This window comes from Myotis lucifugus, unplaced genomic scaffold (genome assembly GCF_000147115.1).
Source record: "Myotis lucifugus unplaced genomic scaffold, Myoluc2.0 scaffold_28, whole genome shotgun sequence".
NCBI classification, from domain to species: Eukaryota; Metazoa; Chordata; class Mammalia; order Chiroptera; family Vespertilionidae; genus Myotis; species Myotis lucifugus.
In genome coordinates this window covers 108306-132601 of record NW_005871076.1, presented here as the reverse complement: position 1 = coordinate 132601, position 24296 = coordinate 108306, and the positions used below count along the sequence as shown (strand labels likewise).

General features: G+C 41.3%; 1 protein-coding gene across 1 annotated transcript; it reads left to right on the top strand.

The window, feature by feature from the left end:
• Positions 1-979: 979 nt before the first annotated feature.
• LOC102437057 (serine/threonine-protein kinase 32A-like) lies at positions 980-22960 on the top strand. The gene is made up of 4 exons (XM_023752120.1): positions 980-1019; positions 5027-5164; positions 21914-21969; positions 22805-22960. The coding sequence occupies exons 2-4, from the start codon at positions 5113-5115 to the stop codon at positions 22958-22960; spliced, it is 264 nt and encodes an 87-aa protein (XP_023607888.1). The 5' UTR covers positions 980-1019; positions 5027-5112.
• The last annotated feature ends 1336 nt before the right edge of the window (positions 22961-24296 follow it).

Genomic DNA, 24296 nt, shown 5'->3' with positions numbered 1-24296 from the left:
CCGGGACCACCCCACCCTCACCACTGCCCACCCCACACTTCAGCCGTCTCAGTAAGCCACCCAGGGCTAGTTCTCCGGCGGCTACGCCGTGTGACTCGGGAGAGAGGGAAAACTGGAAGAAGCAATTTCAATCGTGTTGGTTCGTACAAAGGGGAGGCACAGGGTGCTCTTGGGACAGAATATATACACTTCCAGGGAGCTGCCTTCCCCTCTGAGCCTCTGTCCCTGCCCTCCCCTCCACCCACCGAGGAGGAGCCAGGAGACCTGGGTCCACAAAAGATCCTCTCCATGAATTGTTACGCTACACTGGGCAAGTAGTATCCTCCTCTGTGCCTCAGTTTCCCCAGCAGTAACCCGAGGAAGTCTGCTAGATCCTAACTGTTAAGAGATCCTTCTTGCCGGGACCTAAACAATTATCAGTCCTGTCTCGGCTCCCCCCTCCTCCCCGTCATACCCCGAGGACGTCTGAAAGGGAAGCTTGCCTTTCTTCACCTCGGATCTGCAGGCTCATACCCGCCACCCCCTGCATCCACCCACCCGCTGTGGCATCGCCCAGGTCTCTTGGACGGGAAGGGGGTCACTTCAGGGGAACTGGACCTCGGCCCGGGAAGTTGGGGCGCGCTCTGCATCCCAGCGCTGGGGACGCCGCCAGCTCCCAGCCCCGCCCGCAGCAGTCTTCCCGCACGGACCGGGCGACTGTTCTCCGTTTCTGGCAACAGGCTCCGATCCGGGGCGTCCGCTGGCTGGCTGCTCCCTGCTCCTTGCTCTCCTCCACACCCCACTCTTCATTCAACCCTCCCCCTGGGCCAGCCCGGAGCCGCCCCTCCACGCGGAGCTGCGCACTTGGCGGCACTCGGACCCCTCGGCAGCCAGCAGGTGCCGCGCTCCCGCCCAGCCCAGCCCCGTCCCTGCGCCCTGCTCTCTCCGCGTTTCTGGGGGTTCCCGTGTTACCCCTGCTGCCCAGGCGGAAGCACCAGTCCCAGCTTGTTGGAAGGCGAGAAGGGAGAAGCCAGATCTAGGTGAGTGGTGGCCTCGATTTTTCCTTTTCTTGTTACTGAACTTGCATGCTAAGGGCACTCACTGTTGGGAAGCTAGGAAGTTAAAAGGGAAGAGAAATAAGACAAAGGCAGGCGGTCCAGACAACCCACCACAACCAGATAGGGCTGGGACCAATCCTCGCTCCCTGGCTACTCTGCACCCCACCGGTCCCCCAGCCTCCCGCTGACCCGGGTCCAGACACATACCGACTTCAGCGAGTATTTGCTGGGTGGAGACAAGCGCTGGGAGTATTTCTGCTTGTTTCTCTCACTCAGCCTCTAATCAAGCAGAAACTGCCTTTGATGGTTGGCTTCATCTCCACAAGGATTCCTCCCCCCAGAGCGGAAGGATTTGAACACAGACCATTAAAAATGTGGTGTGTTTCACACCATGGCCTGCTATGCTGCACTTAACAAGCAGAAGTCAGGGCTGTGGGGACCAGCATGCCTACATGGCAGAGGGATAAAAGTAAATGAGCATCAGATGCAAAAATATACCTACTTTAGGATGTCATTTAGGTGACTTACTTTAAAACACAGGTCACATTGTAAAATCGCAGAAAGTGGACTGTAAAATGTGTCCCGGATTCATGATTGTGGCTGTCTGGGCAGTATACAAGGGGAATGGATTTGGCATGAGGGTGAAGGTGGAGATAATGTTTTACCTAGAATTCTGAATACATACAGATGACGAAGCAAAGATGATGAAACAGAAACAATATAACGGAGGGCACCGTTAACTTGGGTGTTTTTTAATGATATTTTCTTTCTTCCCTCCGGTTCTACATAATTCCCAGTTTAAGACGTTCTGTTTTTCAAGTGCAAACACAATACGTTATGCCTATGCGATGCCTTGGCAATGAGACGTACAGTTACGTCAGAAGTTGCAACTTTCTTGCATTACAACTTAGGTTCCTCAATTCCTGAAGATGACACCTCTGCACTGAGGGAGCCCTTACAAAAGCTCCCCTATTGACAGCCCCCAAAATATAGGCCCAAGGTCAAATGCTGGCATCAGAGAAGGAGGCTGCAGTTAATAGATAATAGGTCAAGGTAGAATTTGCAAGTTTTCTATGTTCTTATAAACTGCATTGTTCTCTCTCTTGTATTTCCTGTGTTGAGGAGGTTCATTTCCATGGGTGGTGACTGCCCTCTTGACATTTTGAAATGAAACTTATTTGACACTGCAGACTTAGTACCAGGAGGTGAGGAGGGTGTTAGGTTTGGTAGAAGAGAGTCCTATAGCTCTTCTGGGCTGTACATCAATAGAATGGTGGTGGTGGTGGGGGGGGGCGGAGATGTGTCCCTATTTTCCTAGCAGAGAAAGGTTGATTTCTTTCTGGATGTGAGGGAAAGTTGCCTAATTTGATTATCCACATGGGGAGAAGAAGAGAAAGACAATTCTAAATTGGATGGGGTATGTTAAGTGCAATGGAGAAGCCACCACCTAATCATTCCATCTGCCTTTCCCTTCCCTGTCTACATAGTTTCTTCCTGCTAAAAATCACTGCATCTTTGGTGAACAGAATTGCACATCAAAATGAACTTGTGAAATGTGGCAAGTTGCAGTAATATTCCTCTCTCTTTTGCTTTCTGATTTGACAACTTGCAAGGTCAATGCTTGGTTGCAGAAGATAGGCTACTCGAGAGAAGCCTGAGGTGTGAAGAACATATGTAAGAATGACAGGGTTGGGTGTGGTGGGAAAACTTGAGGCCTCACATAAAAAAATAAAAGAGAGTATAGCCCCCCCCCAGCCCCCGCTGTGTTAACAATCACAATTCCTTAAAATCAATGTTCTCTTTAGGATCAATCTTCTCAAATGTCATCTGTGGTTCAGCCCTGACACTAGTCCCCACTTATTCGGGACTCTAAATGCAATAATAGAATGCACAGGGCACCCCCATTGCTTCTTCCTAGCCCGCAAGGAAACACTAAGGCTTCTTCCTACTCCCTTTCCCGAGGGAATTAAAAGCTCTTTGTTTTTAGTTTTTTCAGCCTGGAGAGACAGTTGAGTTCTTTCTATCTTCCTGATCTCAATAATCCCCCAGGCTTCCTCCAGCCACCTGTTACCACCTGCCCCTCCAGCCCCACCCCCGTGCCATTTAATGGGTTGCTTCCTAATTGCTGACTCTTTCTTTGCTCTTTGTTTAAGGATTCTTTTTAAAGTTCAGAAGGCGCTTTGCCAGCAGCTGGCTTTTAGTATGAAAAGTAGAATTTCTTTAATGAGTCTGCCTTCCACACGAGGGCTTGACTTACATTTTCCTCACAGGAAAATAAGCTTTTCTTCTAGGCTTGTTTAGGGGCTTCTTAAGTTCTTTTTCAATAACATCCTTAGGGCAGATTCCCTTGGGACACCTTCCTCAATGATGTCTCTAATCTGTATTTCCTTCATCTCAGAAAAAGTTCAAGAGGAAATCAGTCCGCAGGAGTCAAATTAAATGAATGCATAAATATATGGAACAACACACCCACGGTTTTTTCTCTTGCTCTCCCTTTCCCTCTCTAAAAATCAATCTAAAAAATCATACATGATAAAGAAATCCTGCTACTATTAAAATATCTGTAGCTAACATTTATTCTGCACATGGGCCCTTTGTGTCCCATGCTTGTGAGTAGCTCAGGCCATAGAGCTAAAAATGAATATTTAAATAATTTGTATAAAAGCACTAGCTTCGCCCATTTATGGTAGATCTGAAGGGCTAGCTCTGGACCCATGTTTCCACATGGCAGCACTCTCCTAGATTTGAGGGCAGTAGCCTCTTTTCGGTGGAGCCTGGATCCTCCAGGCTGCCAGTGTTCCCACCGGGCACTCTGTCTTCTGCCTGGGCTGGTGAGCTCACTTGCATTTCTGCCTGGCTCTGGTAGGCGTCTGAGCCTGTGATTCCTGAGGAAGGCACTGTGGTTTTCCCCATGTTACAGGTGAGGGGTGAAGTCACCGGCCCAGAGCCATTCTCCGTGTCAGTTGTAGAATCAGAACTCTGGATGCTGCCTCTTTTTACCAATTTCAGGGAAAGTAAAATTCTCTTTTTCCTCACCTGAGGATATGTTTATTGATTTTAGAGAGAGAGAGGAAGACAGAAACACCTATATGAGATAAAAATATCCATCGATTGCCTCCTGTACACACCCTGAGCGGGGATGGAACCCGCAACCTAGGTACATGCCCTAACCAGGAATCGAGCCCATAAACTTGGTGTTCAGGACAATGCTCCAACCAACTGAGTCACCCGGTCAGGGCGGGTGAGTAAAATTCTTTGCGACTGGGTTTAGGAATGAAACAAAAAAAGCCATAGTGCATATGTTTTCCAGGGCTTTTTAGCTCTCACATACATTACTTAATTTCAGCTTTAGAGTAGCTAATAATTATTGAGCACTTATGCCGTGAAAATACTTTACATATTATCTCATTAAACATTTAATCTCTCTTGGCAGTAAGGACCATGATCAAGTTCAGGCGAAGGGAAAAAAGAAACATGTTGGGTAAAATTTAGCAACTTCCTGGGGTGGCAAAGCCCAAACTCAGCCCTTGTTCCTTTTATATTGTAGTACCTTCCAGGGTCAGAGAAAAGGGAGAGGGAATGTATTATTTACAATTAAAAAAGAAATTAAAGTTGTTGATCACACATCAAAAAAAATTTTTAATCAACATATTTTCTCAAACATATGGAGAGTCACAATAAAATCTTATTTTTATTTTATAGTTGTTAAAGCACTGCTGACCTCATTTTAAACTTGTCTTCATACTTCAAACATATTTCGCTTTGCTCCTTCTTTGTAAGTCTAGGTCCACTACTAATGAGGCTGTGAAGTGGCTTCTCCCAGATGCTTAATGTTCTCTGTTATTGCTGAAATTATTTTCAAGTACAAAAAATTTCACCCGAGTGGTACAAATGAACATTTCAGCCACAGTCTGCACTCAGGGTACTGGAGTATGCCATTTGTACGGTATTACAAGGCCATCATTTCTTGTTCTCTCCTTGATATCTAGCTAAGGCATCCAGACCTCTTTTGAGCGAAGATGAATGTTTCTGCCAGGATTATGTAACTGGAGGATCCAGGTCTGAGCAGACAACCATGGGAGCCAATACTTCAAGCAAACCCCCAGTTTTTGATGAAAATGAGGATGGTAAGCAATGTGTGGTAGTTGTGCATAATAGGTAGACTTTTGCACAATTCCAAATAAGCTCTTAGTTTCTTAAGTATATTTTAATGTACTGCGAGGGTAAGCCCAAGAACCTTGTGTGCTCACAGTTAGATTTTACCGCCCACTTTCCATGGGACTTCAGGCAGCTGTCTTAATCGTGACTGTACCAATGCCCTATGTCCAAAGGGGACTGTTGGGCACTTGGTCAATAGAAGACCTTGAAGTGAAATGATTTGTTTGTTCTCTATGCTGCTCCCTTTGACAGTTGAAATTACTACTACCTACTGCTAGTTATTATAGAACATTTCTTATATATTATCAAATTACATGTGAACAATAATGCATACTCATAGTATAGAATGAAGTCATTAAGTAGGTGTTCTCTGAGCCTCTAACTGCCAAAATCCGGGGTCCTAGACCAATTCCACAATGCTAGGCCACAGGAAAAAGAATTGGTGGAAAACTTTCAAGGCCAGACTCAGCAAGAAAAGCAGTAAAAGCATGGATCCTGATTCTCCCGTCACCCCACCATCAGTCGTGCCAAAACCAGGCAAGGGCCTGGTGATTCTTCCTTCCCATAGTGGGAGTCAGAGCAGCCTCGTCAGTGCATGCAGGGCAGCAGCTGTTTATGTGTTGTCTGGGAAAAGAAATCCCCTGCTAGTAAATTGTCCAGGCTTCCCAGAGGGAACCCCCAGAGTCATTTCCAGGGAGCTCTGCTAATGGGCCTTAAAGGAAAAGAACGATGAACTGAAATTCAGGAGATCTGAGCACCAGGCCTATCACAAGCTACCTGTGTGGCTCGAGAATTATTCCCTCTTCAGTTTCCTCATCAGTTAAGTGAAAGATAGGCTGATCGTGAAGGTCTTTTTTAAGGTCTTTTTTTAACTCAAAAAGTTTACCATTTTGAGATCCTCAAACCAATTTGCAAACATGATGATGCAGTATCAAAATCATCAAGGAAAGTTGTGTTAAAATGGACATTTGACTGCTGGAAGGGAAACTGATTATCAGTGGCTTAGACAAGACGGACATGTTTTCTTTATTATGCAACAATCTAGGCATAAGTAATAGGTGATATGTGGCTCTAGAAGGTTAGGAATTGTGACTCTGAAAAGCTGATTTCTCTCCTTCTCTTTCCACCCCTAGAGTCTTACTCTCCCTCTGATGCCTCTGGATGGCTCACCACCACTTCCCAATGCCAGCAGTGGAAGGGGGAGGGGAGGCTGTGCCCACTCCTTTGAAGCACATGACCTGGCTATAGCTGGTCACTTTCATTCACATGCACATACCTAGTTACCAGGGACATGGAAATTTATTTATCTTGTATGGCCATGAACCTTCTCAAAATAAGGTGTTCTGTTTAGTTCCCCAGGAAGAATTAGCGGTTTGCCATGGTTGTGGGGCATACCAGAAGCCTGCTACAATCTAAGTTTTTGAGACTTTGGATTGACCCTTTTAAAAACAAAATATTTGATCCCAGCTATTCACTATTAATTTAGAGGCACAAAATATTGTATAGGAACCCTGAAATTATAGAGTTAGAAATGGTCTTAAGAAATTTTTTCCACTCTTAATTTCTATTGCCTTGCTTTGCTTTCTCAAGTAGTAAAGGTAAGGGTCTAGAGACCGTGATGGTACTTGGTTTTTCCATCTCTAAAATGGGAAGACAAGTTGGCTTGGATTTTATTCATTTGGTTCACTATCCTCCCTATGGATTCAGAGCTAATGCTGTGCATGGGGCTGGTCCTCAGAGAACAGAGTAGGAAAGAGAGGCCAGCTTCATGCTTGTAAATTGCTAAGGATATGTGTCATATTAAGGTATTAGGATGGCATTAGAAAGAGCAAACATAGAAATGACTAAATCCTCTTTAATTCAGCCAGCCCTTCTCATGGGGTGCCCAAGAAAGTTACAGAGCTAAAAAAGTGAGGCACCACTTCATAAATACCTGCAAGGAACTCTGGAAGAGTTAGGGTTAGGGTAGAGTCAGGTTTAAGGAGCAAGGAGTTCTTTCTCAAAACCCTCTAGGTCAGTGGTCGGCAAACTCATCAGTCAACAGAGCCAAATATCAACAGTACAACGATTGAAATTTCTTTTGAGAGCCAAATTTTTTAAACTTAAACTATATAGGTAGGTACATTGTTATTAACTTAATTAGGGTACTCCTAAGCTGGCCTTTGCTAAAAACGTCCTCAATCTGATTGAGGTACGTTTGCTGAGGTCGACCCCTTCCAACTCTCCCATCCACACTCGTCTTATATACTTGTTTCGTCTATCTCCTTTCGTTCATCCTCTCTATATGTCCAAACCATCTCAACATACCTTTCTCAATCATCGACACTACATCTTCTTTCACTCCACAACATTCCCTAAAATTAACTTAATAAACTACTTAAAGTTTTAAGTCAACTTCACACTGTACGTGTGCTCCCGCACGTGGTATTTTGTGGAAGAGCCACACTCAAGGGGCCAAAGAGCTGCACGTGGCTTGCGAGTCACGGTTTGCCGACCACTGCTCTAGGTTGCCACTTTGTTGTCCAACTTCCCCAGCCCAATGAGATGATCCCATGGCAGCACCCATAAAAAGAAGAGCTGAGCAGGACAGTCTGTCTGTGCTTCCCAGGGGACAAGGCTGTGAGTCCATTCATATACACAGCTGCAAGGCAGAAACTGAAGGGCCAATCTACCTACTATGAGCCTGTCACTCTGTTAGGATGAGGAATAGAATAGAAAATGAGATGGCCACGCCCTGCCCTTGTGGAGAAGACAAACAATAGACAAGTAAAAAATTCAGATAACTTCAGAGAATGTTAAAGTGACTCCAAGGAAATAAGTCAGAGTGATCTTATGAAGAGTGACAGGGTGATGGTGGAGACCATGATAGATAGGGTATGTCGGGTGTGGCCTCTCTGAGAAGGTGACATTTGAGTTGGAAAAGGTGAAGAGGAGCCACTCATGCAATGACAAGAAGAATAGTTCAAGCACAGGAAAAAGCAAATCCAAAGTCCAATCAATGACAAAATTGGGATTGAATAGTTGGCTATCTGATGACCATGAGTTTGCATATATAAAACTAATTTTTAAATCAATGCATCTTATATAGTTGATTTGGCTTCTTTTATAGCTCTGGATGGAGCACAAGGTAAATTTTATTTGATTGCTGTGAAGCTTCCGACCAAGAAACAAAAACAACAAAGAAAAAAGCACTGACTAATCAATTAACATTAATGCTTATATTATTTTGATGTCCATTTTTTTAATGTAAATAATCAAATCGGGCCAAAATCTAGGGCACCAAATGAGCCAATTTAATTATTTTAAAAATATTGCTGAAGAGAATCCCAATATGTGATGATGAAAAAGTATGTAATATTTCCTTCCAAGTGTTTACTATTCCCACATTGCTTTGAAGAATATTCAAACCGATTTTCCCCGGTAATATTTCAATATTTGTTTCTCATGGAAAGTGTTTTGGTTCACATGGAAGGTAATTAAGGAATAAGATTAGATGTTATTGGATGTCCCTTGAGATAAGTTGTTCTCACTAGAATTCATCCTGACACTGTATTTTGTGTTGTTCCATCTGATAGTGATCCTGAAAGAATTTTTCTCTTCACTACTTAGATAGATCTTTATTTAATGAAAACAAAGTGTAAGCTTATAGTACTGTTGGACACAATAAAGTTTGCTTATTTGGTTAATGTTAAGTCAACTTTTACAAAGTAGATCTCAAATTATACTATTTTTTTGTTCTGGGGCTCTCACTTTTATATTTTAGCACAAACCTAAGTCCTAATTACTTATTTTATTATGATAAAATATATATAACACACTGTACTTTTTTAACCATTTTTAAGTGCACAGTTCAGTGGCATTGAGTATATTCCCATTTGGGGGCAACCATCACCACCATCTAGAACTTTTTCACCTTTCCAAACTAAAACTGCATCCCCACTAAACAATAACACCCCATTCCCTCTTTTCCCCAAATTACAGAGAGGAAGGGAGAGGGATAGAGAGTTAGAAACATCAATGAGAGAGAAACATCAATCAGCTGCCTCCTGCATACTCCCTCCTGGGGATGTGCCCACAACCAAGGTACATGCCCTTGACTAGAATCGAACCTGGGACCCTTGAGTCTGCAGGCCGACGCTCTATCCACTGAGCCAAACCGGTTAGGGCAAGCCATTCAACTTTCTGTCCCTATAAATTTGACTATTCTATGTCCCTCATAATATTTGTCTGGCTTATTTCACTTATCCAATGTTTTTAAGGTTTATTCATGTTGTAGCATGTATCAGAATTTTATTCCTTTTTAAGGCTGAATAATAGTCCATTGTGTGTGTATACAACATTTTGTTTATTCTTTCATCCACTGGTGGACATTTGATGGTTCCCATCTTTTGACTACTGTGAATTTGACTGCTATGAACATTGGTGAGCAAATACTTGTTTGAGTCCCTGTTCTCAATTATTTTAGTTATATGTACTTGGAAGTGGAATTTTTGGATCCTATGGTAATTCTTTAATTTTTTGAGGAGCTACCAGACAATCTTCCACCTAATTATGTTTAGTGTTTTAGTAATGGGAAACCACCCGGCATAATGGGCTAAAAGCATGGGCTCTGGTATGGGAAGGACATGCACAGGTTCAAATCTCAGCTGTGCCACAGACGAGCAATGTGAAAACTAAAGGGGACATAGCGTGATCAGGCATCAGGAAACACTGAAGTCAATTGGACTAATTACAAAGTGTTCTAGAGGGACTTGCAATATCATGAACAAAGTCCCCAGCCTAAACAATTACTAGTGAATTCATTTGGAAAAAACAACAACAGCTTATATACATAAGCAATGAGTATACTTCATTGGGCCATTGTGAGGATTAAGTAAAATAATGTGAGTAAAACACTTAGCAGGCTGTCTTACATAAAGTGATCACCCAATTAATGCCAACGATAGTGTTATTTATTAGCATCAGAGTCTCTTAGCATGAACTCTTTGAACTACTTCAACTTTGGAAAGAAACAAAATTGATTCAATGCAACTCTGTTGATGCCATAGTCAATATGACCTATTCACAGTTCTATCAATGGAATTGGGTCAGAAAACCTATATAAAAGTCCTCTAAATAGAGGCTAAGTTATTGACTGTACAAAACAGCCTCATCTGGTTTCTCTTTTTATCCCCCTGAGTTGATTGTGATTTTATTTAAGACAAAATTGAGAACACATTGAGCTGCAAATCAACAAACTTTTTCTTTTCTTTTTTAAAATATGTTTCTTTTTATTACAGAGAGGAAGGAAGAGGGAGAGAGAGACAGAAACATCAATGATGACAGAGAACCTTAGACCCACTGCCTCCTTCATGCCCCTCACTGGAGATTGAGCCCACAACCCGGGCATGTGCCCTTGACCAGAATCGAACTCAGGACCCTTCAGTCCTCAGGCCGATGCTCTATCCACTGAGCCAAACTGGCTAGGGCTCAATAAACTTTTTCTGACTTCAACCTAAAGCTGCCTATTTAAGTAATCCCATTGGATCAACAGACACAGTGACAATTGTACTCCCTCCCCTTCCCCCGTCCCCAACTGCCATCTGGCTACTCTATGGTTGTCACATAGCACGGCATTGTTGAAATCACTGTGTATTTATATTTTATAAATGATACAGAGAGACATTTTAAGTTTTCTGAAAGAAAAGGAGTGCAAGTGATACTTGTTCTTAATGTTTATAACTCTTTTCCTTTAATCTGTTTTATTTCCTCTTTCTGAATGCAGTGGTTTTGTTTGTTCTGTGTAGTTTGGGCTTCTTCTTCTTCTTCTTCTTCTTCTTCTTCTTCTTCTTCTTCTTCATCATCATCATCTTCTTCTTCTTCTTCTTCTTCTGGCTTGTTTTATTTTTTTAAAAAAATCAACATTTAAAAAGTTCTATAATTGAGGTCTTCATGCTAATTTAGAAAAAGTTATTTAATAACAGGAGAAAGTAGACCTGTTAATAATTCAGGGTCTAGGTAACAGACGAGGGTCTTGCAATCATTATAAGCTGCCTGTGTTTCCAAGTATATACAAAAAATATAGAGGTCAGTGGGTTTGGTTCAACCAAGAGACAACTTTCTTCTGTAGCGTTGTAGCTAAGAAAAGTTGGCCTTAGGTTAAAAAGCTGCTACAAAGAGTTCATCCATGTCCTGAGTTTGCAGAGAGAACTCAATCATTGCATTATTCTTTGGACTTGCTGAAAACTCAATGTTCTTCTTTCATTTGGCAACACTGGTCTCCTAAGATATGTGACTCTTTCCAGTTTTCCTCCATCTTCAGTGACAGAGGCAATGGGTCCTTCAAAATGTTGGGCCAAAAAATTGGTCACAGATTTGCAATCCAAAAGAAATGGGAGGTTACTGAATTGATTCCAGCAAGGAGGGACTTTGAGAACCTCCTTGGTTAGTTTAATGTCTATGCATTGCATATTTGTACCCACGTTCCCCTCTCAAACTTGAGTAATGGTGTCATGTTATTCACTGTCTTGCATTAAAATGGTTAAGAAAGTAAAAGCAAAACGTCTCTAGCAAGAATTAGCTTCTTAAAAAATTAAGTCATCTTGAAATGTCTAACCTTTAGGTATGACATTTGTCATAAATAACTTCAGATCCAACAGTTTATCGCAACACTTTGTGAGGGCTTTAGTTGCCCCAGCCCAAGGGGTTGGAAGACTCAGAAAGAGACAAACTAGGCAGCTAAGAAACAACCTGGGAGACGGAGCTGGTGCTTCCGACCTGCACGTTCCCCGAGCAGTGAGTTAGGAGCATGTGTGTGGGAGAATCTGCTCAAGTGTATTAAGAATTTACATCCTGCCTTTGGAGATTCCCAGAGCTCCTGAGCATATTAAAGGCTCTGAAATGTCCTACAGTATTAAAATCTCAGTATTCTGTTTTCCAAACTTATTTCACAATGAAACCATTTTTTATGGAAAACATTTTAATACCTGGTGACACATAATATTCTGTGGATCTCAATTTGGGAAAATACTCTAGGTTAAGAAACTAAATCTATAAGCCAGTTTCAACTTCAGACAATGTGATTGGTACTCCAAGCCTACTGTCTTTTATTGGTTTTTTTAAATCCTTACCTGAGGATATTTTTTCCATTGATTTTTAGAGAGAGTGAAAGGGAGTGACATGTGACCTGTCCAGGGAGGGGATCGAACCTGCAACTGAGGTACATTCCCTTGACAGGTACATGCCCATGCCCATGCCCCAAACCCTTAGATCTGCTCTAACCACTGAGAAAAACTGGCCAGGGCTGCCTTTTTTGTTTTTAATCCTCATCCGAGGATATGTTTGTTTTGTCTGTTTGTTTATTGATTTGAGAGAGAGAGAAAGAGAGAGGGAGAGAGAAAGAAAAAGAGAAACATAGATGTGAGAGAGAAACATCCTTTGGTTGCCTCCAGTACAGCCCTGACTGAGGATCAATCCCACAACCTAGATATGTGCTCTGGTCTGGAATTGAACCTGCTACCTTTTAGTGTATAGGACATGCTCCAACTATCTGAGTCACTGGCCAGGGCCAAGCCTAATGATTTAAGTGAGAATGGGGGTGAAGGCCTTCAGGGGATCCAACTTCTCTTGTATGGCCTTTCCCTGGCAAACTTAATTACAGTAACTCCTGTTCACCATCATTTCTCCAATTCAAGTCTTATGAAATATAAATACACAATGATTTCAACTATGCCTTGCTATGTGACAACCAATGGGAATTTCACTTGGAAACACACACAGAAAGCCAATCATGCGATAATATTCTTGTCAAACTAGGACACTGAACCAGTTTACATGGTAAAAAAAAATGCACAACTGATGGTTATAGATTTTTGAAAATTAAATAGTGTCACAGGCTATATTTTTTCCTTCTGAATGATTTCTTCTTTCATTTCTGGAGGCATTTTTACAGTAAAAGAAGTAATATTAACCTTGTTTTATGCTTGAGTAGCCTATATTTTTTATGGTTTCTGAGAATGATTTAAAGTGGGGTTGGAACACTTTTTCTGTGTTCCAAATAGTAAATATTGGCCCAAATAGTAAATATTTTATGCTTAGCCATTCATACAGTTTCTGTCACAACTAGTCAACTCTGCCATTGTAACCTGAAAGCAGTCAGATAATGAAGAATCAGAGAGATGAATGTGGCTATATGTCAATATCATTTTATTTGTAGACACTGAAATTTGAGTTTCACATCATTTTCACTTGTCACAAAATATTCTTTTTACTTCTTTCCAAGCATTTAAAAAATATAAAAGCCATTCTTAGCTTATGCGCCATGTAAAAATAAATGGAGGTTGGACTTGGCCTACGGGACGTATTGTGCTGACTCCTGCTATAAAGCATCCTGCTGACATTTATTTCCACGGGCTGGGGCCGTCTGGTACCCATCCCATTCATAACCCTCTAGACTTAACTCAGAGACTGGGCAAGGAGACTGACTCTTTGCTGTAGATTCTTAACAAATTCACTTTTTTTTTCTTTTTCTTCTTTTGTATTCAAATCTTTTTCTAATCTGATCTTTAAAAATTTTCAAGTGACATTCAACACCATTCTACCTCAGTTTCAGGTGTGCAGCATAGTGGCCAGACATCTATACAATCGAGGAGGCGATTCCCCACCCCAACCCCGAGCATTCCAGCACCCACCTGGCACCTTACACAGCTATGACAATACTACAAATTCACTCCTCACTGACCATCTTTTGGTTGATCACTGTGAGCCAGTGGAAATACTTGGACCCATCAATCGAATGTATTAGAGGACAAAATATATTATTTGATAGCCCTACGGACTGGGTTTCATTAAGCGGGTACAACCTGTAATTCATTTGCAATATCAGCAGGTAGAATTCATTTCCTACTAGGAGCATTTATTCAACTGAGGGGCATCCACCAACTGGGGGTGTTGATCCCCTCATCCTGCCCTACTGTTCTACTTTGCAACTTGTTCTAAAGAAATAGCCAGTGTATTTCTGACTTCTGGGCAAATTCATGAATTGGGGTCCAGGCAGCAGGAAGAGAAGCTGTTGGTGCCCATCGCTTGGTCTTGGCACCAGTAATGGGTGTCAATAAATCCCAGACTCCCTGGGGCACCGTGTTTCATAAAAGGGAAGCACTGGCTATGCAAACCGATGCCACCAACTGGCTCTGGAAGCTGCTTTTCTGGAGAAATTCCAAATATATTCTTAAAAGACCTGCCAAGCCCACATGCATTACGGGCAACCATTTGCTGCCAACCACTGGGATAATAAAGGGATAATAAAGTGAGCCAGCTAAATAATTTTTCACCAGTAGATCATGAGTGAGATAGCTGACCTCCAACCTTAACTAGTACCGTAGTATCACAGAGGTGAAATCAGTGGTACCCTCTGTAGACAAATACCAAACAATGGCTATTTCACTTAGTCTGTGGTGAAAAGAGAAAAAGGAAGACAATGTACCAGGTAATAAGCTTCTCATAAAGCTAAAGATTATGTCCTTTCTTGGTGTGAGTGTTTCGTATTTAAGGTTTATGGAAATAGAATTTTTTTTTATAGTGAGAACTTAGACATGTGATTTGCCTCTCTGATTCCCAGTTTTCTCGTCTGTAACAAAGGGGCTCATAATAGTATCTGTCTCAGAGACTTTTTTGCGGGAATAAAAAGATTATCCATGAAAAATGTTTGGCATACACTTGGCACATAGGAGTTGTTCAATAAGCGTTAGCTGTTATTACTACCATTATCATAATCATAGTTTTTAATGTCCTTACATGGCAAATAAAAAAATAAAAGCTACCCAATGTTGGTTTTCCTTTTCTCTCCCTCTTTTATTTTTTTGGGGGTGGGATTTTCTGATTGGTGAAATTTAGGTCTATAATTATAAGTGCTATGTAGATAACTTAAGTAGCTGAAATTGGGGAGGGCAGGACACAAAGGTGATCTGTTTTAATGAGGACAGTCATTCATTTATGTGAATGATGCTTGGGCCAACAGAAAAGCAATGTGGATGGAGAGTTTATTCAACATTTATTTTTAATATACAATAATTGGAAGTTACTAATGGTTTGATTATAGGGTAAGAGGAAAAGAACAAAATCAAGAATGAATCAGATTTTTGCTTGAGTAGTCAGGTAGATAGGTGGCTCTGATATTTTCTGAGATGGAGAAGAGAGGGTGCTGAAGGGCTGGGACATGTTTGGGTTTAGTCAAGAGTCCTAGTTTGGATGCATAAAATGATTGTGCAGCATCTAAATGGTGATGTCAAGTCGGGGTCTGGGGTTGAGTGGCCAGAGATGACTTTATATCCCTCTCTGATATAAAGGCATGGGGATTCTCTCTTCCTTGGGAGAGAATGTGGAAACAAAAGAGGGGAGGAACCCTAGTATTTAGAAGTCAAGCAGAGGAGAGCAATTCATCTAAGGAAATTGAGAAGGAACAGCCTGTGAGGAAGGAAAAACATCTGTCCTGAAATTTAAAAGTGAGGGGTGTTTTAAGTACGAGAGGGCAGTCCCTTACATTGAGTGCTCCTGTGTGGTTGCATAAGGTGAGACCTGTCTATGGGTTTAGGCAACTACAGGATGTTGGTAATATTGACAAAAGCAGCTCAGGGAGGCTGTGAAAGCATGAGCCAGATGTTGGGGAATTAGGAATGTTTGGGAGCTGAGGACATAGACACAGCAGGTATAGTCAACTCTTTCAAAACGTTTAATCTAAAGAGAAGCAGAGATGTGAGCCAATAGCTAAAGCTGAATATGATACTAAGGGAGGAATTTTTCTATTAAAGAGCAGATACTAGAGCAAGTGGAATTAATCAATATAAAGGGAAGAAACGAATAATTCATGTAGCCAGGAACCAGGACCTGCTTCCTCCCTGTGGGGCCAATGCAGGTAGGCAGGACAGTGCATTCAGAAGGGCCCTACATTTTGCTTTATGACCTGCAGGTACTGTCTCTAAATTCTTACTAATTTTATCTTTGAATTTGCTTGTGAGGTCTGATGGGACAACGGCTCATGCCCCAGAGGCTGGAGCTGGGCTCACACACTGCTGCCTCCCCAGGAAGGGGTCTAAGTTGGTTGTTCCTGGTGCCACCCTGGCCCATCCCACCCTCTGTCTATGGCATGAGCCTGGGTGCCGGTGCAGGGATGGTTGAGGATGAGCACCCCCATGACATCCTCAGAGGGCCACCCACCAGGCTGAAGTTTGTCTGTTGGGTGGCCAGGTAGAGACTCTTTTGAATTAGGAAAAAGGATATAGAAAAATAAACTTATGTATAAACAAGACAATTATTGACTCCAGGGAAACTAAAACATTGTGCAAGAAGAGGGAACTAATCATGCTGAACGACTTAGCTGCACAAACCATTTCCATACTCATAATAATTAGAATATTGATCTAATTGAAACTATTACATCAGATACCGATATTTTGGAAAGATGGGAGCATGTTGGGATAAGCCCAAATGACCAGGAAGGTGAGCTAAATGACCGGGAAAGTGAGCTAAATGACCAGGAAGGTGAGCTAAATCCTTGCCTGCTATCTTGGAAATTCAATAAGTAAATAGAAGATATGGTGGAAACTACCAAATTTATTACCAAAAGAAGTAAAGGTGTTTATTTCTTGGCTTGGAGAGATTGGAAAGTGAGACAAATGGGTCATAGAACTAATATCAGTGTTTTATAATAGACTTTTAAAAACTATTTGATTCTAAGCTGTATATAAATATAGATATATAACTTTGGTAAAAATAAGAACATTAAAAAGACAAAATTTAATCAAAATATTAACTATTATCTTTCAATGATTTTGTTTTTCTTCTTTTTACTTCTCTGTATTGTTTGTACACCAAAAGTATATTAGTTTTATATAAAAATAATCTTCATTGAGAACAAGAAATTGGAGCTCAGAAAGGTCAGGCAAATTTCTAATTTTATTTCTCTTGTAAACAGCAGAGCTAGGATTCTAATGCAATTCTGTCTGACCCAAATAATATGTATCTTTCATCAAAGCTTTCAATCATCATCAAAAACCAAGAAGCAAAATTTTCATGGCGCAATATTCTTTCCCATCTCTGCAGGTCCAGAGAGCCTCCTTCTATGCCAAATAGTAACAGTCTGCGGCTGTTATTTGTCTGCTGTATTTGCCCATGTACCTATTTATACTTATCTAATTCTCTACTTCCAGAAAGAGGAAAGATTGGATTCCAAAGATACATACACTACACACTATGGCAAAATAAAATAAGTTAAAATGAGGTATGGTGTATTTGATTAGCTAGTTTAATGTTCTCACAAATACTGCTGAATGAGTCACAGTTTTCTGAGGATGTGACTTAGTCCCAAGCTCCTTTTGTTTTATTATTTATTTTTATTTATTTATTTAATTTTGAGAGAGAGAGAGAGAGAGAGGAAAAGAGAGAGAGAGAAATATCTATGTGAAAGCAAAGCATCAGTTGGTTGCTTCCTGCATGCCCCCTTCCGGGGAATCAAGCCCACAACCTGAGCATATGCCCTGACTGGGAATTGAACCCGCAACCTTTCAGTGCACGGGACGATGCCCAACCAACTGAGCCACACCAGCCAGGGCTCCTTTTGTTTTATCATCAGTGCCTAGCAGAGTCCTAGGCACACAGACGTTGAATGAATATTTGTTGGTTTGACTCACTAGCAAAGCTGTGGCTTCTGGAGAAGTGGCTAGCTTTCCCCCCTCTTACTGTGACTATCTTAAAAGGGTATAAGCGAGCCTTTCCTTGCAAAGGCCTCCATTGGGAATGTCGCATGATGACCAAACATTCATTCATCTAATTAATGGAAAACTGTAAAATCCACTGAAAGAATTATATTTGTAAGGAAAGCCTTAATTTATTTCTGTCCTTTTTCTTAAAAATGGGCAAAGTGACAGGTTGTAGAAGAGGCACTGATTCCCTCTTCATTTGGACAAGGTGTTTGGAAGACTGTCACTTAATGTTGGCTCCTTTGTGTTGCATAGGATGATACAGTGATTTCTGTTCAAAGACGATGCAGTGCTGACAAAGCAAATGCCCTCTGACTCCTCCTGTTAATTACCTGCAGTTCCTGGGGTTTGCATCCATGGCCTCACTTAGGATAGCTGGTCACTGAAGTTTGTGGGGTGGAGAATGGCAGCTCTCCATGCTTCTGAGCTCAGAAAGTCAGTCAATCCTTGAGGCTTTTAAGGTATAAATCCATTTTCTCCAGATGAATCTGAAGTTGCAGTATTATAATAACATTCCAATGGAAGCCCACTTTATTGCCCAGCACATTAACAAGCCGTTTGATAGTAAGTTGTTGGTACGACATTTCTTAGGAAGTACCTGTTATAAATGATGATATGCTAGGAAGTCAACGTGGAAAAAACTATCTTTAAATTTTTTCTTCAAATATAGCTTTATATTCTGGGAAACTTTGCTGATGGTACTTTATTGCCTCCTTCTTCCACGTAACAAGGGTTTACCACCTGCTACTTGCCCAAGGGGTTCCAGGCAATGTAGATATAGAGATAAACAGGGCAGGCTAGTGTCTGTCTTCAGGGAAGTGACATTCTTGGCAATTTGTCCTGTGCGAAGTCACAACATCATTTAGCCTAATGTTTTGGCAAATGATATTCTGGGCTGATATTAAGATGACTCACATAGTAACAATTACAAAAAATTCCAGCAATAATAGTGGTATATTTATTGAGTTCTTATTCTCTCCCCAAAATACCTAAATAAGAACCTTTGATACATCTTATTTCACCTAGTCCTCATAATAACCTTAGAAGGGATACTGTATATGACCAATTTTTTTCATAGGAAGAAACTAAAACTCAGAAAGCTTAAATAATTTACTTCAAGTTCATAGCTAGTAAGTAGTCCGGCCAGAACCCAAACCCAGAGTTTCACGCTCTTAACCACCATATTGTATCTGCTTTATCTTCTAGAATGCTCTTTTTCCAAATTTCAAGTGTCTGAGTGTTACAATAAACTGTAAAGAGGGTTTCCCCTTTTCTTTCCTTCAACACTGTTTATTGCGCAGAATGTTGAGAATGGGGAGATGGTATGAGAAGTAAAGCAAAGGAAATCAAAACATCAGCCCTGGATTCCACAATCAGCATGTTTGTGTTAGAGAAAGACTCAGAAAAACCTGACCTGGCTCATCTGATTCTAAAAGGAGAGATGAAGAAATTCCACCTTGTTCCCCCTGATTCTGCCTCTGGGATAGGTAGATGTGCGATAATAACACTAAGACAACCATAAAAATAGTGGTTAAGAGCCTGGGTCCAGGCTCAAAAAGGTGTATATTGAATTTACATGAATGCTACTGAGCAGACTCAGGTGGGTTGATTCTGCCCACTTTTCCACTGAAGTATTGAGTGTGGCTTTGTGACAGGGAGGGAGGGAGAAGGGGGAAACAACGATGTGAGAGAGAAACATTGATCAGTTGCCTCCCATGCAAACCCTGACTGGGGATCGACCCCCCAACCTAGGTATGTGCCCTGACCAAGAGTTGAACCCATAACCTTTAGGTGCACAGGATGATGCTCCAACCAACTGAGCCACATTGGCTAGGTCAAGTCACTTCACTATTTTGAGTCTAAAACCAGGATTATTTGCAATGTACATGCTGCCTCACATGATTAAATGGCTTTAGTGGTAGAAATGAATTGATTTGGGAGTTTAGAGGAGAAAGTGATGATCAAGTCTATTGATGTAAGGAACATTCAAACCTGTAGTGAATGTTTATGAGTTTACTTGAGCCAAACTTACGACAATTGCTGGGAAGCAAAATCTCAATGGACTGACAAAATGCTCCAGAAAATGGCAGTTTTACCAGTTATTTTGTACATCAGAATCAAAGGGGAAGATGTAAGGAGGTTACATGAAATCTATTGGTGGTAGAGTAGGGAGAAAGCAAAGTAGAGAAACCTTGAGATTGGATAAAAAGTAAAACAGACACATACTTTGGTGGGTATAGGATAATTAACAATTAACATTTACAGCATATAGAGAGAGTATGCAGGAGAAGAAGATAACCATGAGGGGTTCTGGGAGCTGTGCTCTGGTGTGAGGCTGTAGAGTGATCTGGAAAAATGGGATCACTCTGACATTCCAAAGTTATGTTATTATAGATGCAAAAATGACAATAGACAGGCTCACATAAGGTAATGATCGTCCTTTGTCAAAGAAAATACCTGCCTAGGATATTATTTCCCACAATGACTTGCTTTTAGTTAGGAAGTTTTTTGTTTGTTTCTTTGAATATATTGTTATTGATTTCAGAAAGGAAGGAAGAGGGGGAGAGAGTTAGAAACACAATGATGAGAGAGAATCATCCATCAGCTGCCTCCTGCATTCCCCCTACCAGGGATTGGGAGATTGAGCCTGAAACCCAGGCATGTGCCCTAACCAGGAATCAAACCACGACCTCCTGGTTCACAGGTTGATATTCAACCATTGAACTACATCAGCTGGGCTAGGAAGTTTTCATTTCAGACCATCCTATGTGGTTACTTTAGGTCTCTGAGTTTGTAAGACCCGCCATACAGGCCCCCCTGAGCCTGTCAGGTTTAGTATGTGGCCCCTTTTTCATCCATAGGTTATATTATAGACATGTTTTGACCCTCAGAAAGCTTGGAAAAACCTTTAGAGGTCCCCTTATTTCTCTTTCCTTCAGGAAGAGATAGTGTAATTATTTTGAGAGAGAGAGAGAGAGAGAGAGAGAGAGAGAACGAACATCTTTTAAAAAGAAGAGTGGTACCTTTTAGTGTTTCCCAACCCTTTCCGAATAAGCTCTTATAATTCCTCATTTGGAATTTTACTCATCTAAATCCTTATTTCAAAAACCAGGAAACAAGTGGAATGTTTCCTCAAAATCATCAAGGCAAGAAACCAAAAATTGTCACCTAAGAGAATCTATACTTGGCTCTTCTCATCACCAAGCATTTCATGAGCACTGACCCAAGAGACCACGCCACCTATACACAGCTACTGCTTTTGACTTCTCGGTGCTGAAGTGTTAAAATGGCAGGTGTAAAAGATCATCTGCATTTCATAGCCCCATTCAGTAGCCTCTGTCCACATGTTCATGCTAATCTCATAGGAATGTCCTTTAGGGATCAGGTCATTCTATGAACTTATGAGTGTAATAGTTTTCTACTTGGGAAAATGAAAATTATTAAGATACAAAAGAGTGGTTGGTTGTGGGGGGAATAGGCAGGGAGAAGATATTCGAAGTGCTGATCCTTAGTAGGACCAGATCCACAGGGGACCAGATCTCTCCATAAACATCTGTGTTCAGAGATGCTTCCCCTGACCTTGTCGCCTGTGTGAAATCCCAGTACACTCTCTTAAAGCCCCACAACTTTATCCTTCCTAACATTCAGCAGCAGTTTTCATTGTCCACTTATTTTTGCGACTGTTTAATCCTTAAGGGTTTCTTTCTGTGTGGAGTCTTCACAGGACCACAGGCTCCATATGGGTAGAGGTTAGATTTCTACTCTATTATTACTGTATCCTCCAGTACTAAGCACTGTGATTACGGCATTATATAATACAATGTTCAAGAGATACTTATTGAATAAATGAATGGGCATTTTAAGCTAGTCTGGAATCTTGTTTTAAACAAGGTACTTCGGTTTAGCCCAATCTTTACTTATTATTTATTAGCTACTAAAAGACAACTGATAATCACTTATAATGTTCTTCTGTTTGTCTTACAGTCAACTTTGACCACTTTGAAATTCTGCGAGCCATTGGGAAAGGCAGTTTTGGGAAGGTGAGAATCCAAATGATTAATAGGTATGCAGCCCAGGGAACAGAGTCCAGGATGTTCAGATTACTGAGTTACTGGGACCACCAGGAATAATTCAGAGTTGTCAATGTAAGCATTAAACCTTTTCATGTGGGAAAGATGCCACCTGATTTCTGTTCTTCCCAAGTCGTACCATGTTTTTATTTTTAAAAAAATCCTACCATGACAAATATACATATACAGTCTAATTTTTTGGAAGAAACTTCTAGATTCAAACCCTGATTATTAGCTTCTTAGTGGAGATGTATCTTGAGAATATTTCATATTGAACTTGCATTTTAAAAGTATTGCTGTCTACATTATCAGGCTTTATATGAACCTCTAAAAATATGTCAAAAATATGGACATCGTGTTTCATGTTATCCCTTTCTGAAAAGTCTTTTTTGGTTCATTATATCACTTATGGGCACAAACAGAAATTCTTTGCACAATATCATTCAGCCTGACAGCTTTGCCCATTCATTTAAGTCACTCAAGCAGAACGAGGATGGCATTTGCTATGGGAAGTTTCCTGACAAGGAGGCAGCTATTTTCTCCAAAATGCTGTTTTAAAAAAGTTCCCAAAGCAAAAACAGGCAAATTCGTTTGAGAAAGCAAAGATTTAGGAATTGATCGTGTACATGGGAAGAAAATGAAGTTTTTTTACTCTGAAATCAGAACTAAGTGGCAACTTTAGCATCAAAGAATTTGCAAGTGATAAGGCCTCCAAGCCATGCTGAAGAACGCATCTGGTTCTGTCGCTCATCACTATGATCCGTCATCTCCCTAATCACTTTCTCACTCTGGTTTGCCCCAATAGGTCTGCATCGTTCAGAAGAATGATACCAAGAAGATGTATGCAATGAAATACATGAACAAACAGAAGTGTGTCGAGCGCAATGAAGTGAGAAATGTCTTCAAGGAACTGCAGATCATGCAGGGTCTGGAGCACCCTTTCCTGGTTAATTTGTGGTAAGTGGTTTTTTAAATATAAATTTCAATTGATTTCTTAAAGAGGGAGAAAGGAAGAGAGAGAGAGAGAAACATTGATGTGAGAGTGAAGCATCGATCTGCCACCTCCTGCACAACCCCACCCCGGCAGGGGGATCGAGCCTGAAACTCAGGCATATGCCCTGATAGGGAATCCAGCTAGCAACCTTTGGGTGGACAGGATGATGTCCAACCAACTGAGCCACATGGGCCAGGGCTGTGGTGAATGGTTTTATTGCACCTCTGAATGGAGATACCCCGTCTTCACCCCAATACTGTGGTATGAGCGTACCTTGATTTCTAGGTGTGCAATTGCAAAGTCCTTCTTAGGATCTTCCTCAAGGATTTTTATTCTCCTCGGTGTCTTTGACTTGATAATGAAACAAAATAGCTGTTTTATTGTCACCAATAAGTACTTCTTGGTCTAGTTGTCACAGTTTCTCTTGCCCTTGAGATCAAGTTTTATTTTTTAAGAGCATTGTAATTAAATAGGTTGAAGGAATGAGTTCAGATGTCTCCTCACTCATTAGATACTTTCCCCCATTAACCGTGGGGCAGAGACTTTAGGTACAAAATGTGGCATCACTGGCTGACATGAGGTTGATCTATAGAACTTGTGCTAAGGGCTTTCTCCTTTAAATGATTGGCAATAACAGAGAGGTCTCTGGTTTGATACCCAGTCAAGGCACATGCCAAGTTGCAGGCTCAATCCCCAGGAGGGGGTGGGCAGGAGGCAGCTGATCGATGTTTCTCTCTCATAGATAGATGTTTCTGTCTCCCTCTCCCTCACCCTTCCGCTCTCTCTAAAATAAAATAAAAACATACTTTCAAATGATTGGCAATAAAGCTGATTTCCTTGAAGCGAGGATAGGTGCTGCCTTTCTCTCCATATAGGTTTTAACAGAGCTGGAGCTACCTTAAGTGATCTGTTTTCAAAGCCATTATTACAACCCCACGCTTAGAAAATGGCGAGGCTTGCCTTATCTGTGACTTCCTGCTCTTTTCTTGTGTGTGGAGGTCTTTCTGTGGCCGTCTCATTTTCCTCTACATTTGAAGGCAGCCATTATGTTCAGAGCCAATTCTTAAAGCTAATTCCGTAGGACTGTCATTTAAATATGCATACCAAGCAGTGCTTCCTTGCCAGCAAAGGCAAGAAAAAGGTCTTTATCCAGCGAATACTAATGGAAAAATAATTGACATGTCACTGTGCATTTAGGGACATTCCTCTGGAGGAACGAGTGCATGAAACCTGTCTCTCTCCACCTTTAATGAACACACTTCACTTACTATGCACTTTGCTCAAATGCTATCCACTGCCATTG